Source organism: Artemia franciscana, chromosome 9, assembly GCF_032884065.1.
Source record: "Artemia franciscana chromosome 9, ASM3288406v1, whole genome shotgun sequence".
In the NCBI taxonomy this organism is placed as follows: Eukaryota; Metazoa; Arthropoda; class Branchiopoda; order Anostraca; family Artemiidae; genus Artemia; species Artemia franciscana.
The window spans coordinates 21925036-21942033 of record NC_088871.1 but is presented as its reverse complement, the minus strand read 5'-3'; the positions used below and the strand labels follow the sequence as shown (position 1 = coordinate 21942033).

The window sequence follows — 16998 nt, the reverse complement described above, 5'->3', positions numbered from 1 at the left end:
TTTAGGAAATGAGCGTGGTTCCACATTTTTGTAGGTAGGAGCTTGAAACTTTTACAGTAGGGTTCTTTGATACGTTGAATGCGATGGTGTGATTTTCGTTAAGATTTTCTAAAATAAGGCAAATTTTCTCAGGCTCGTACCTTTTGATGACAAAGACTAAATTTGATAAAACTTACATATTTAAAATCAGCATAAAAATCCAACTCTTTTGATGTATCTTTTAGTATCAAAATTCTGTTTTTAGAGATTCGTTTACTATTGAGCCGGGTCGCTCCTTACTACAGTTCGTTACGACGAACTGTTTGATATAGGAAAGACTAAAGTTAAAAAAAAATGCACTTGTATTAATTACACATTTTTATGACGAAGTTGAAGCTCAGACAGGACAAAAAAATCTGATTTAAAAGGGGAAGGTAATTTAACCTATGGGGGTGATTTTCAAGGCTTTCACCGGAATACTTTTAAGTCTCAGTATGTCATTAGCGTATTTGCCGTTATCAGGCAAATAAATATAACTGTCAGTTCAGTAAAAAAAAGAAGGTTAGGATAAGATATAACATGGGGTAATGACCCAAAAACACCCCCAATTTCTTGCTGTTAGAATGTATATATCAATAATTTTAAACAGCACCCTGCTTTTCAGATTTTCTGCTTAAGAAATAAAATGTTGGACTGCAAATAAAGTAACGGACGAAACTTGAAAATTTGGTAAAAAGTTTTGATGAAAATTAGTTTTGTTGAATAAGTTCTAAATAATATTTTCATCAAAGAATTTTGGTTGATGGATGGGGTTATTTTTATACTTGTGCATCAAAATTCTGCGCTACTCTTGATCTTGTTCGCGACTGAAGCTATTGCGAAATCGACAATAGAGCACTCTGATGTTTAAATACTACTGCTATTGATTCACTGCAGCACCAAGTGGTCCAAGACCAACTGGCAGCTCAGCAGCTACTCACCAATCCCAATATATTAAAAATCTTCATTTTTACACCCTCCCAAGGAATTCTAATTGCCCTTAAATACTTCCTTACGACCTCTTCCCATGCAATCCAGGAACGACTTGGTTTTCGTTTGGCTCTATATGGTTTGCTAATAGGGACGGTCTTCGGAAGTTTGTCATTCTTCATCCACAGAATATGTCCTAATCATCAACTTCTCTTTAATTATAGCCGTAGAAACCGGGTAGGACCACATTTTTCGCACGTCATACTGTTCAAAATTTGGTCAGTCACACGGGTACAGAAAACAGTCCATGGGTAATTCCTCAGAAAAACATCAAACAAATTATCTTCTGTCTCTTGCCGTGCCTACGTTTCACAACCGTACTTTGCCATATTAATCACTGTGGCAACCAGTCTCTGTGGCTCGCAGTCTTGGCTCATAAATTTGTCTTCTTGTTCTCCCAAACTTTTTTCAACAAAAAAAACGCCCTGGGCTGTGGCCACCCCTGCATACAAACTATTTACTAATATCACTATCATAGGTAAATGAAGCTATTCACTTGATCGTTCTTCTCGTTACCCCGCATCACCTCTCCAGCTTCATTTATTCCCAGTCTGTGGAACTTACTCTTTTTAATATTAATTCTTAAGCCCATTTTTGCGCCCTAAGCATTCAAAACCTCTATAAATCCTATACTTTGCATCAACAACATTTGCAATCAACATTTTCACCTATGGCACTAAAATCATCAGCAAAATCTAGGTCTATGGGAGTTTTACTTGCTATTAGTTCTCCTTCAAGGGGTTGGATAATTCAGGACTCTTCAGGTACTATGATAGAAACAAGTGACTAACATAAAACATACCTATAATGAGATTTATCCATTGGTCTAGCACAGACTATGTGAACTTTCAGGAATAAATGCGACACCATGTAGCCTGTGCAACTGGAAAGCTCATTATATAGTTCTTTAATTCTTTAAGATCAACTGGCTGTCTCAGAAATTGGAATCGACAGTTTGGTCCTCTTTTGGCCAAATTGCATAGCTTGACATCGTTTTTTAATGACAAAGCATTGCAGAAAGCGCCACTTCCCCACGGTACGATCTTTTTGTCTATTCAAAAAGAGCACTAAAACTGTTTATTTTCGTTCTAGTGAGCCTTTTCTAATTTTCTGGAACCTGTGGTTCGATACAATGAGCCTTGGAAAAAGACTAAAAAAATCAACAAAGAAACACGTTTTCGTGGTCTTTCTTCTGGAGAAAAGGCGCAAAATTCTATATTTTGTAGATAAAATCTTGGAACCTTTAGAAGGGTTCTCCGATTTAATGAACCTAATGCCGTGACTTTTATCGCGATCACTTTCCTTGTTCGGGGTGCCCCTCTTTGCCATATATCAGGCAAAGTTTCTCACGCTTGAAGCCATCGGTAGCTAAAACTAAACTTAAGGAATTTTATATATTTGTGATCAGTGTAAAAGGCCAGTTATTTTAATATATTAATTGCTGTAAAAATTTGTTTTTTAGGAGTTTCAGTTGCTATCGGCCGAGTCACTTCTTACTTACAGTTTGTCACCATAAAATGTTTTAAATGTTGGGCTCAGTTAACTTTTACAAATTTAGCTTTGGTTTGAAAAATATTTTAAGAATGTTCCCAGTGTAAGCTAAATGTACTTTACACGCAATATAATGAAGTAATATGAATTATAATGCGTAAAAACTGTAATCACATTTTTATTGGTATCTTTTGTTTGCAGTTTTTAGAGTTCCTCGTCCAGCATCGGGTGCTTGAATTCATATTACTGAAAAATTTAGCATTAAAACCTGCATACAATTTTTGCGGTAACAACTCTTTTTTTTTATATTACACTGGAATGCACAAGACTATTCGAGTATTATATTACTCGAACTTTGCACAAGAGTTTAAATTAAAGGCTATTGTGCACAAACAAAGGGAGATGGTGAAATTCGTAAAAAACTTTTAAATTGAGCTTACCTCGATACTTCTATAAGGCAATGAAACATTTTGATTAAAAATTAAGCTTATGAGTCTTAATAGTACCACAGTTCAAATAAATGCACAAGATAATTCTTAGGCGTCCAAAATAATACTTACTGTCTTGGTAATCGATAATTAATATCACCGGGTGGTCTAAGCGTAGTGGTTGTCATGTCGGTTTGAGTAGTAGTTTCTGTTACAGTAGATGTCGTATCTGTTGTCACTTCAGAGCCAGGAGGAGGAGGAGCTAAATAATATACACAAAGGCCGACTGCAACCATGCCTCCAACAAATATAATGCATGCAGCTATTACTAGCCATTTTGGGAGCGTTACTCCTTTACCCATTGGATCGTCGCTTCCAGTTGCTTTCTACCTAGAAAATACTCACTAAAAATTTGAAGAATCCTGGCCCTACTATTTTAATCTGCTCTTTTTTATATAGCTAATCTCTAGCACACTGATATTAAGTAGTAGTGCTAGTTTACAGTTAGTATTATATTACTATTAATGATCACTCTTTCATCATAGGCAGCACTATAGCACTCAGTTGTGAATGATGTTGGCAAAATGTATTATTTATTTATTATTTTATATTTTGGTTTTAGACCGAGGCACTTCGCATAGAAAAACTTGTCGTAGAAACTTCAAAAACAGCTCATACGATTATAAATTGAGAAGGCAACTACCCTTTCTAATAGTCGAAAGTGATTGGAGGGTAAACAGCCCCACAAACACCCATCATTACCCAAACACTTCTGATCAAAATATCGAGATAGCTATTTTGTTCAGCGCAGTTGGGAAGTCCCGAAGTTATGTCTTTAAGGACGACCCCCCCCCCAAGTTCAAGGGATAAGGGTTGTAAGTTATGGCGGGGAGCATATATAGTTTCCATAAAAATTATGGCCGTATAAGCTTTGGAGGGGACTCATTAAATTGGTAATCAGAAGCCATAATGTCCATTTTTAAAGCCAAGGGGATCAAAGTGCAGCTATCCACCCCCCAAACACAAACACACCATATTTTCGTGAAATGCATATAATAAAAATTTTGAGATAGCCGTTTTATTCAAAATATTTCAAATATCAAATAACAAAAATTTTGGGGTTGAAAAACCAATCGTCAGAGCTTGAGGAAAAGGGTTGTAAGTTATGATCCAAGGACATTTAAGGTTTTATGGAAGGGATGGTTGTTTAAATTTAGAGAAGGCTCATTTGGTTAAAAATTCAAAGTTTTAATTCCTTTTAGTCAAAAGTGATGAAGGGGAATTGCCCCCTCCCCTCCTCGACTGTCCCTCTTTCACCAAACGCGTCCAATTGAAATTGTGAACTAGCTATTGTGTCCAAAATAATCCAAAGAAGATAAAAAAAAACGTCTGTAGGATCGTCACAACCCTTCTGGACCCTGGGAATAGGGTTGTAAGTTATACCATGGGGCATATAAGATTTTTATGGGGTGAGTGGTCGTATAAACTTCACAAGGGCCTAATTTGATTTGAAATTGGAAGTTATAGTGCTCTTTTTAAGAGTCAAAATTGATTTGGGGGCCCTCTCCCTCCCCGCCCATCATCTCCCAAGACACATCCAATCAAAATTTGGAGATAGCAAAATTGTTCATCTTGGTTGAAAGGCTCTGAAATAAAGTCTTTGAGGAACACACCCACCCCAGAGCTCTGAGGGCAAGGTGTGTACAGTGGCAGATTCAGAGGGGGAGGTGGCCCCCCTAACGTAGTGGTATATTTGTGGTTTGGACCGCTTGCTCTGGTGTGAGTTAAGACAGAAGTTATTTTTTGTGTAATTGGTTTTAATAGTTGAGTCTTTAATAAGTTTTTAATTATTAAGACTGTTCATTTTTGCAAAAAAGTTTGAAACAAGGTTCTAGCAACTTTGTACATTCTCTGTTAGATTTTACTAATGACACATACCGAAACAAAGTAATTAAATTTAGATTTATCAAGGGAATCTGTCCATATTACCACAAAAGCCAACTGGGAGGTGAAAATCTTAAGTAATAACAAGGAGTGGAAATTAAAACTCCTTACTTCTTTAGGCTTTCGAAAATATATTTCAGGATTGTGTTGTCACAACGGGTTGACACAAAAGCAAAATATTCTTTTCTTGGTAATGTTAGAAATTTGTTTTCAAGTCTTGCTATGGCACTGAGGTGAATAAATTGATATCATTTCTTTTTTTGGTTGTTTGTTTTGTTTTTTTTGGTTTTTTTTTAAAGGCAGGGTGGTTTTTGCAACACTGTTGTTTTTGAGAGGATTTGTGTAATGGAAAGAAAATGTATTAGAAGTGCAAAAATTATTAATTTAAGTTTTGGATTTTGGTGAGCAAATGAAGGCCACCTTATAGCCTATTTTCATCTAATTAAAGCTCCACATTATATGACTTATCACCTCCTCTGTTCATCCTAAAACATTAAGATAAAGGCCAAACTCTTTAGAACTTTAATAAAGGTTCGTATAAGTATATGCTTAAAAGTAAGTATATGAGTCGATACACTCCTTCAAAGGTCGAAGTAATCATTTAAGAAAAACAGATTTTCGAAAAATTGTTTATAAAAGAAGGCAAATAATTATGTGTTTATTTTTTGTCTAGCTGGTAAAAATGGGTGTCTCAATTCTCCGTTTAAATCTGTGAAATAGCATCAATTTTTTTTCAAACATTTACTTATAAAATGTTGATAAAAAGTGGAAATTCACACAACTTGAGTTAACCACGGAAAGGGAATGCAACTACAATATTACTTCAGAATTTCTCAGCTTCTCCATACCAACCAGTCACAAAATATAATTATGTTTTTGTATAGGGATTGCAAATATTTGTCCATCAAATTGTCTAAACTGCTATATATACCGCTGAGGATTTTTATACTTATTTTGGTACATGCCATCGATTCATATTTCCACAATTAATTGTTTATAAATCAAAATTTGTACAGGAAAATTCTCTTACTTAATGCTGAATCTGAGACAAATTTCAAGTTTTTATTTTTGTGCTCAAAAGACATACCGAAATCTAAAATTTGAATTGAATAAATAAAAATCTCAAGATTAAAAATAAATTAACTAGAAATCTACCATAGCTCGAAATCCTGAGAATTTAAATCACCAATTTATACCTATCAAATACAGAAATAACAAACACATAATTATTTGTTTTTTACGGAGTATTTCAACTCATACTTAGTTTAAAGCACATACCTACATGCATCTTTACTAGAGTTCATATTTTTCTGACGATTTTTGTCTTTATTCGAATGTTTTAGGATGAATATAAGAGGGAATACTAGCGAAGAGTTCTAAACTGACAGGACTCTAGACTGACAAAACTAACCATTATAATACATTCTCCAAAATAGATATGGCGGTTATGGAAATACAGGAATAGACTTTTCTTATAAAATCATGAAAATCATAACTTAAGCGAAATATATAGAACTTTAAAAAGTGGAAAGTTATGCTACGTTGTTATGAAAAGTAAAATTTTGATTAGTAAATTTTAGAGATTTCGTCTAAGCTGACTCTGTTCATTAAAAGACTATTTTTAAAAAGAAATAGCGATTAGTTAATTCTTTATTACCTACACTTAAAACACTCGTTTAAAATTTATCCTATGCATTTCAATCTCTTCGTTCTGTTTTTCTTGTTACACCCCTAAAAGAACTAGTATATAATCTTTAATATATATTTTACGGATACGCAAGTTATATCTTTATTTTCATTTCCTACTCTTCATTACTGTCATACTTACTAAGCAAAGCCATATACTTAAGCGACATGCTAAATGGTTTGACCTACATAAATTGTCACAAAGAGTGCATGACCCCAGAAGACTTACTTGCTATAACTCGCTTGCTATAACAGTCAGAAATGCAAAGGCAAAAAATTATGCAGAAAATATTAAATATCATTATTTTTCTATTGATGGTGAACAGCTTTTTCTTTTCTTTTTTATCGCGGGGTGGTTTTTATAACCTATTATTTTTTGTATTAATATTTATATACCCTTTTAATTCCAAAAGATTTATTAGAACTTTAATCCTCAACAAATTTTAGATTCAATTTATGACCATTTCCACTACCTACCTACGATACATAATTGTCGAGGTTCCCTTTAAATTGCAGATATTTCTTTTTTCGCAAGTTTATCGAAGTAATCTATTATGCGCCTCCCCCTAACGAAAACCCTGGATCCACCCCTGGGTGTATAAGTTATATCCTGGGGGCATATAAGGTTTTTATAGAAAGGGTGGTCGTATATACTTCGGAGGGGACTCGTTGTGTTAGTAGTAATAAATTCTAGTGTCCTTTTTAAGAGTCAAAGTGATCAGAGGGCGGTTAACCACCCGCCCCCACTCTTCGTGCTTTTTGCACTTCACTGAACATTGTTTTTAGTGTTCTCACTTTAATAAATCGAATATCATTAAGATTTTAAGAAATAAGTATCAGCATATGCATATTAAACTGACAGTGCAAATTCCTTTGAATTTTTTTTCTGTAAAGTACAAATTATGTTCTTGCCATGGGAAAGCATAGGGGTTTTGAGCCTAACTCATGTTAATTTCTGCTGGTTTTGAATTTGATTCGGTTATTTGATGTAATTTGCGTTCGTTTTGGGTTTCAAGTATTTATTGATGCTGATTTGTGGTAGTTATACCCTCGGTAGATTGTTTGATTCTATTTTGTTCATTTTTGGTTTAGAGTTCTTTACTTTTCTTTGAAAAAAAATATTTTGTGGAAATTGTTCTTTTAGTTTTTTGACATTTCCAAACGTGATACATTCGATTCTACATAACCGATTACTCTAAAAAAAAAGTTTTTGGACATTTACAAACTTGATGCATTCGATTCAATGTATTCACCCTTAAAAAAAAAAAAAAAAAAAAAAAAAAAAAAAAAAAAAAAAAAAAAAAAATAGCCATAGTTTTATGTTACTTTAGATCCCAGATAAGAGATAAATTAACGAAATTAGAATTTGTGCGTCTCATAAACAAGTCTTAAGATTCTAATTTCAAAATTGAAAATGACTCACCAACTGTTTTTACGTTAAATTTAGATAGACTTTTAACATATAAAAACGGAGCAATACTTCCTGTTTATTTTGGATAGAACACATTCGAAATGTGAGACACTAGCAAAAGACCCAAATCTCTTAACACCCTTCTCCTCTCTTTGGGCCTTTGGCCCTCGCACACTTGTTATCACGACGTCAAATTGTCATTTTTTTCGTTTTCTGTTATTATTCTGGTTTGTTGCGGTTACTGTTGTTCATTTTTCAAATAGCCCATTTCATTGTGATGGTTCAAAAATTATTTTGCCAAAATTAATTGATTAAAAATTAATTAAATTATTATAAAAAATAAAAGTATTATTTGTATAATATATTATAATAGTTTTTATTTATATATTTTTATTTATAAAAAAAAACTAATTAAGAACTAATTAAGCGAACAGAAAGCATTGCTGAAAGACAAGTACTTGATTTTATACAGATAAGCATTTGAATAAATTTACATTAGATATTTACTCACATCTAGTTCAAAAACTTGAGAATTCCTCATTATCACTCCAATTCAGAATGACTTACTAGGCTAGTAATACATTTACGAGTCAGTCGTTATTCAAGAAAAACAGGTGGTTCTTGGCATTGATTCTAAACGAGAAATACCGGGATATTTGAATACAATGAAAGTGTATTTAATGAATATCTGGCCATGCAGATAATTAACGTACACACTTTTGGTGACGAAACTGGAGCAAAGTTTCCTAAGAAATTCTAAAGTTTTGTCCAGACTAGAAGGACAGTAATCTGAAAAGTAATATTATTCAAATACAAACACGGAAATTTCCCAGGAAAGGAAATCAGGATTTTTCCACACATAATAACACAAGTAGATTGTATGAAAACTAAAAGAAAAAAAAATCGCAACAATATTAACAATGTGTTGTAGACCTTAATTTACAACATATCTTTAATGCCAAATAGACCTTATCTGGTGTATTTTGATTTCACTCTGGAACTGTTCGATACTCAAGAGTAGGCTGTATGTATAAATCGTTACCGAGGGTGGGATAAAAAGGGCATTGGGCGAGATTAATAACAATAAACTAATAATATTATTTCGCAATTTGAAAAGAAGTGCTTAGACATTCAAGAAAATTGAAGATATCGAGGGATGGGTTCCAGCAGTCCCCTGTCTTTTAGCACACGCCTGCTCAGAAATTGTGATTTATATTTACGATTTTAGTGGCATGGAAAGGCTCATTTTGGGTTTTCTTTATGAAAAAATAAATACAGAAGATACAACCTTTACGAGGGCGTAACAGTTCCCTTTTGAGATCTTCCTAGTTATATCACTGACAAAAATGTACTTTAACCTCTTAATAAGCCGTTAACATTGGAGTATTTTTTTTTCATCATTATTTTTTTTTCCTTGATTTTATAAATTTTTTTGTAAATCTTACTGATTCTGTGAAAAAAGGGAAGGCTATTACGATTGAAATCGAAACAAGTAATCAATTCACACAAGGGATGGGGGTCAAAAATACAATAAGATTCAGGAAAAAATTTGACATTGCCCTACCATTACTAATTTCCATATTCTTTTTTCTATAAAGCAAGTAAATCTAAAGATTTTGCTTTTTAGGGCAATAAACACTTTGAAGTTTGAATCTAATGCTTGCTTGTAACTGAATCATAAATTGTAGCTTTTCTCAATACTTCTTTAAGCATAAATCGACATATTTTTCATAAATGTAATTATCGACACATCTATAACCATCATTTCTCTTACAAATATACACTGACCTATAGTATGTTTTTGAACAAAAAATTGCTAGAAATGGCATAGACCTCGCATAAAAATGGCCGTTTTTTTCTTTTTCGCAAACCCTCTGTGATACTTGAGCACCATCTTCGCTGTTTGTGTTCAATTAGCAATGTGTGTTGGTCTGGTAATTCCCCTTTTACAACACTGTAAAAGAGCTTTTTTGACGAACAAAATGGCTTTGTTATTTTAAAAATCCATTATCTATCTAAAAAGTATTTAAGAATGTCATCCTTCACGTAGGTCTCTGTTAGGTAGTCGGTCTGTTGAACCGAACCGAATCACGTTTTCAGGACTCGAACATAATCGGAATCGAAATTTTATCAACCTACTTTCAGGTTCATCAATGGCCAAGAGCGGACCTGAGAACGAGTTTAGTTCGTGCAACTTCTCTCCTACCTACTTACCCTATCTCATTTTGTCTTTTTGTTCTTTTTTTGTGAAAAAAAAATTTACTTTTTTTATACTGTGTTTTCAGTTATTTCTAATATTTAACATTTAATGTTATATGGTTCTAAATAATCATAGTTAGAATAAGACTCAAATCTGAAATTTTGTTTGAGTCAAAAATTGTATTTTGGATTGTCTCGAATATAATAGCCCATAAATGAATGTATGATCATAACAATATAAAGTAACATAAAGGACCTATTTAAGGTTGATGAGGTGCACTTAAAGCAGGAAAAAGCAAAACAAGTAGTGTCCTTCGGTCTTCAGTAATCCCGTTAAATTTTACATGGGCGCTTTTACATCCACGGGCTGATTACCTAAACATAAGGATAAATTCTTTGAGTAACTTCTTAAAACAGTTATAGGGTTTAATAAGGCTTCTTTTGACGTTCCATTATATATCGAATTATAAAAAAACTATCGTCTTTAGGAAACACAAAGCAAATTCCTCAGAAAACAAGATATTTTGTTAGGAGCAGCAAATTTTATATTAAAAATTGTCAAGCAAGCTCATTTTAAGTAAAGTACTTGTTATTATAATTCTATAATTATTGGAAAATGACACTTCCTATTTTTGGAAAAATACTATTTTGAAGTTTTTTCCTGAGAAATGCCGTTTTTGGAATTTTCTTTGTAATAAAGAAAAAAAAACACAAAACGCAAGTGCCCCCCACAGATCTGGAAAATACATTTTATTCCCGCCCTAAATTCTCGGGTTATATCTAAGAACATCAGGGGGAGGCTCTATCAGAAACAGTGATATAATATTTGGAAAGAGTTTGAAATAAGTATTTGAATGGTAATATTTTATTTTATCAACAAGTTGCCTTCTGGAGAGCCGCTCAAATACCCTGCTACCATTGATGGCACTGTTTGATTTGATACACATAATACAAGTAGCACAAAATTTATTGCAACAAACGGACATTAGAGCTTCGTGACACCTTAAACATAAATGTTCAAATTGATACTGTCAAGATACATGCTGAATTAGAAGATCTAACTTCAGACACTCAAGAGTCATGATCGCCTACTTGACATAATTTGATGGAACATTCACCATTTAAGGGAATCCCTTTTGTTGACAAGCAAGAAAAAAATCGTGATTCTTTTTAATGATTTTAACAGCTAAGAATGCTTTCTCACCTGTCCATGACAACTCAGTTTGTCAAGTAATGTTCTGAGTTATGCAAATTACTATTTCGCATAGGAAATCTCAGCATTAAGAGGTAAATAAAAAGTGCCCTTCTTCAAAAGTAACAAAAACTCTAAGAAGCTAATGTTCGAAAAATTCAAAGTTAAAATAAAGTTATTTGTGTGTCTTGCCTGCTTATCAACCTTGTTGTAGCTTTTATATCCTATGTTAAAAGTAAAAAAAAACCTCAATACATTTTCTCAAAACTTTCACAGAGAAACTGATAGCATCCTGACAGATTACGGTGATAATAAATCGGTCAAGTCTTGTGAAACATTGCTACGTGTTTTTCTTCCGTGTTAGGTCATGCAACTAGCACAAAGTAAAACTTTGATCATTAAAGAGTACCAGGCCTTTTTTAGACATTTTTTTATCTTGAGTAACAATTTCCGCTTCATACATTGCTAATTTACGCTTAATATTTTACTTCCTAGTCATATGAGTGAAGTGATCTTAGATTATAAGCTTGTAGGTTTGAAAATTTCATCCAGTGGCGTCAATTAACAAAAATATAGGGCAGTTAGAGCAGGGCTGGATCGACTCGGCGCAGGGCACGATTTGAATTTTTTTCGTGGCTCCCTCCATAGTTTAAATTCTTAAGTAAAATTCAAATCCAGCATATATATATATATATATATATATATATATATATATATATATATATATATATATATATATATATATATATATATATATATATATATATATATATATATATATATATATATATATATATATATATATATATATATATATATATATGTCACATTTTTATGTAATCTTTAGCATAGCTGTTAGTGTCTTTGAAGTATTTCTTGCAAGGGATCTGTTGGGCTACGACTGATCTATAAATTTAAAAGATGTGGAAGACCTTCTTTAACATTTCCATTGGAGTCTAAAGGGTGCATTTGACCACATGGATATGGTTCAAAACTACCTTCAGGGGTCTGTGACGGGTATACAGCTAAACTGATTCTGTGGTAAATTTGTCCACCTATTTTGAAGGTGAAAACATTACACTATTTATGGTTCGATCATCGCTTACGTTGAATGAAGCTAAAGCAAAGCATGATTTCCAGTTTCGTATTTGTTTGTAGAATTGTTTAGAGAGCAATTGATGTCCTATAATTGGACCAACAAATTTATTTTGATATTGCTGATGCAGGAATGTAATTCGACCGAACAGGCAGAAGCCCCCCAAGTAAATCATATTTGCTGGCTCTGCGTCATATTTTTGCTATATTTCCTGCAGGATAGTGGAGGACTTCACTGGTATTACATACAGAATTGAAGGATCCCACTGACTTGTAAATAAAATTTCCGTAGTTTACCGTATATTTGTAGGTTTTTACAGGGTTTTACGACACAGTTTGGTGGCATCGATGATTGCGATGGCCTTGTTCTTCTGACATAATATTTTCTTCCTTCTGCACTTTCATTTTTTGACTCGTACTGGTTTTTACTGCCTTCTAACAGCATAGTTCTTTGTTCTTCACTGCCATTTTTGATGCTTTGTAATACTCGCTTTAACATGTCTGCTAACCCTACAGTTCTTTGTTCTTCATTTTCATTTTTGACGTGTTCTGATTCCTAATACTGCTTGTAATTCTCGCTGCTGATTATTTCCTAACTGCATATTTCTTTGTTCTCATTGCCATATATCTTCTAACCACACATTTCGTTTCATTTGATGGTCCAGTTTGTTCAGTTTGAGCTTATATTTATTTTGTGCTTACGTTAATTTACGTTTGTGTCCCCTAGATGTTATGAAACTGCTGAAAATCTATTTTCCAGTTTATATCACCGATTTTACAACAACAGAAATTACTCTGTGTATGAAAGGGGATGTTCCCTTCTCAACGCCCCGCTCTTTACGCCGAAGTTTGACTATGTCTCTCAAGCGTAAGAGCTTTAGCTCTTACGCTTTAGCTCTTTACACTTTAGCGTAAAGAGCGGGACGTTGAGAAGGGAACATCCCCTTTCATACACGGAGTAATTTCTGTTCGTTTTAAGTTTTAATGTCGCTCCTTACTTTCAGTTCAAAAAACTAGTTTTTTTATTTAATTTCTGAACGTTTTTGAATTAATGCATGTTTGATTCCGGCTCTCCGCACAAAAATTATTAAAATGAAATTTGCATATTAATTCTTTTTTTTTTGGTTAAATGGCTTTCTCTTAGTTTTGATCAAACGATTTTGAGAAACAAAGGGTGGGGAAGGAGGCCTAGTTACCCTCCGATTTTTTGTACTTAGAAAGGCAACTAGAAATTTTAATTTTTAACGAACATTTTATTAGTAAAAAGATGCGTAACGTTAGAATTAACTTATGTAATAAACTTCTATATTCTTATATTTTTATTATGCATATGAGGGGGTTTGTCCCTTTGTTAATACCTCACTCTTTACACTAACGCTTAAGTTTTGTCCCAATTTTTTAAGAATGACCCCTGAATCAGAAAGGCCGTAGATTAAATAGTTGAAATTAATAAAATTACTTTAGCATAAAGAGCGAGGTATTTAGGAGGAGAAGAACCCCTCATGTGCGTAATAATATCTGTTTGTTTTAAGTTTTAATGCTACTCTTTACTTTCAACTGAAAAAAAACTTTTTCATGTTTATTTTTTCATTGTTTTTTTATTATAATAATGTTAGAAAATCCTACGCCCCCTTCATTGAATTTCTCTTCCTCCATGACACATTCCTCCAAGGAAAGATCCTCCCACATAGCCCCCTCCCTTCACACACACCCAAACCAAAAAATCCCCTTGAAAACGTCTGTACACTTCCCAATAACCATTACGGTATGTAAACACTGGTCAAAGTTTGTAACTTGCAGTCCCTCCCCCGGGGACTTTGGGGGAGTAACTCATCCCCAAAGACAAAGTTATTATGGTTTTTGACTATGCTGAACAAAATGGCTATCTCAAAATTTTGATCCGTTGACTTTGGGAAACTATGAGCGTGGGAGGGGGTCTAGGTGCCCTCCAATTATTTTGGTCACTTAAAAAGGGCACTAGAAGTTGTGGCTTCCGTTGCGGTTTCTGTTATTAGAGTGCATAGAAATACACAAAAAAGGGATGGTCTGCTATTCCAGGGTTGCATGAAGCAAAACAGAAACATCGACTATGGTATTGTATTTGGGATCAATGAGACCGACCGAGAAATGGCCCTCTTTTCCAGATTACTAATTCAGCAAAAAAGAAATACATAAAGTTAGTGGCAACATGAAAGAAACAACAAGTAAAAGATATATCAACCAAGATTAGGAATAATCCAAAGGTACTTTATAATGAGGTTAATAAATTAACACAGTCGTCAGCTGATTTATCAGACCAAATCCCGCTAGATCAACAGTATGTACACTTTACCTTAGTCTTTCATCCATTCTACCATCAACTGAATTGAGTTATCGTGAATTGTTTTATAAGCATTTTTCTCAGCTGAACCCATATAAAAACCTAGTTTGTTTTACTCCATCTTCGATTTTGACTCAAATTAGATCCCTAAAATGTGGGAAGGCCCTAGGTCCAGATGGTTTGTTGCCAGAGCACCTTATGTATGGTACTACAAAATTACTAGAGCACCTTACGCTATTATATCAAAAAATAGTAACCCATTATTATGTCTCTTCTTTGATGGGTGAAGGTAAAGTAGTTTGTATACGCAAGAAGGGCAAGGATCCTTCACATTGTTTATCATATAGACCTAACACTTTGTTCTGTTATTAGTAGATTATTTGAGAAAATTTTACTTCCATATTTATCAACAAAATGTGGTGTGGGGGATCAACAGTTGGGTTTTCGAAGTGGTTTAGGGGTTCAAAATGCACACACAATAATCCTAGAAATATTAGAACACTACCATAAGATAAAAAGACAATTATTTGCGAGTGGAGTTGGTATTTCAAAAGCGTTTGGTAGTATGTTGCATAACCACGCTTTTTTGTCACTGTTGCGTAGTGGGGTGAACCCATTTATAGGCCAGGGTTTGTCGGGCTGGCATGGTAATTCATCTGTGAGATTTTTTTGTGAGGGTGACTTTCAGACCGAATTTATTTACGTCATAGATTTAAACCAGGGTAATTTCTTAGCCCTTTATATTTAATAACGCAATTAGGGCAGCCACACGGTTCCTACCCCCGTATGTGATTGAACGTATCGACATTAGCCACTTATCGTATGCTGATGATATTTTGTTGTTCTTGTATAATTTAACATCAATGCAGAATGCAATTAATATATAACACTCACATCTACGAGAGATAGCATTAGGGATTGAACCTTCTAAAACAGAATTCCTAATGCCGAATAGTAAAAGTGATATCCAGCATCATTCATTAGGGTGCTATAATTTATAATTCAATGTTTGCACCCATGAATTTTTCATTGTTCCATTTTTGAAGTTTTTGAGTAAAAGTGATAAAAAGCGTATCCGCGTTTACTTTTTCCGGTTTTGTAAATATTTTTTTGGAATTCCACTATGTATCAAAAATAGGTATATTATACGAAAATTCGGAATATTTGATATTACTGTTGAATTGGATCAACAATACAACCAATTTCTTAGACGATCTAGAGAAAATAGGAAACATTTCCCCCTTAATCGTCTCGTTTAATGGAAAAACAGTTTTGTCGTCATTTCTATAGTAAAATAGATATTTATGCGCTATGTTTATGGGTGCTGTTTTATGAGTTACATTTAAGGGTTATGTTATTATTTATGGGTCATGTTTTGTGAATGGTTTTTTGAGTTTTGTGCAAAAAAAAAGAGAAAACGACTATGATCTACTTATTTTCATTAGAAGTGTAATTTTATATTTTTCAGTTTTCTTTTCATACTCCTCTGTGTACATCTTTTATATGTATAGAGGGCATAAATAAATTATTATTAGTAGTATTATAAGGCTCCCATGGTTTTTGTCCTTTTCTGCATTTACACGTCCATAACTGCCTGTGATTTTTACACGATCACCTAGTTCATAACCCTATTTTTCGGAAATGTCTCAAGGCTATACTTCAAATAAATATGAATACATAAAAACGCCAACCATTTTAAAAACATGGCCTAAAAAAAATACAAAATAAAGTATGAAAAATTACCAGAATTGACGTTGTCACAACCAATTCAGCACTGCACGGAAACGTAATTTTAGTTTAAGTAATCGTTTCCCGTTTATCTAATCGCTAAAAACTCATTGTTTACAATTAGTACAGCCTTATCTCAAGTTAATTCGCTGGTACTAAAAGTATGACAACACTTTATTTGCACTATATGAAAAGCATGTCAATAAACCTAACTTATTATATTTACTGCGCCTGAAAATTAAGAGATTTGCGTAATGGCCAGTACGATGTACCTGTAAAAGAGGATCAAAAGTTAAAACCGCAAGGGGCCTGGTATTTTTATGAAAAAAAAAACTACAATATTGCCCCCATAGATTTTGGACAGGGACAAATCTCCAGTATTTTTATTAGGTGTGGGGGGGGGGGGTAAGAAGGTTCCATATTTGGATAGTCAGGGGGTGTTAGATGTAACATTTTTTTCATGGGAGTGGGGGAGCAATTGCCGCCCCCTCCCATG

General features: G+C 33.6%; 1 protein-coding gene and 1 long non-coding RNA gene across 5 annotated transcripts in view; one reads left to right on the top strand and one right to left on the bottom strand.

Annotated features, from left to right (window-relative positions):
* LOC136031145 (aminopeptidase N-like) overlaps window positions 1-16687 on the bottom strand; it is a 102649-nt gene extending 85962 nt beyond the window's left edge. Inside the window, exons 1-2 of one of the 4 annotated variants that reach the window (XM_065710466.1) lie at window positions 16518-16687; window positions 3060-3317 (exon numbers count right to left, since the gene is read on the bottom strand). In XM_065710466.1, the coding sequence (XP_065566538.1) occupies window positions 3060-3289 (230 nt within the window). In that variant the 5' untranslated portion in view covers window positions 3290-3317; window positions 16518-16687. Of the gene's footprint in view, window positions 1-3059; window positions 3318-8479; window positions 8597-11075; window positions 11130-16517 lie in introns of those variants that run through there. The other 3 variants (XM_065710467.1, XM_065710464.1, XM_065710465.1) reach the window with 3 other exon arrangements.
* LOC136031147 (uncharacterized) overlaps window positions 1-16998 on the top strand; it is a 113637-nt gene that overhangs the window by 25982 nt on the left and 70657 nt on the right. The gene's annotated exons all lie outside the window — the stretch shown is intronic.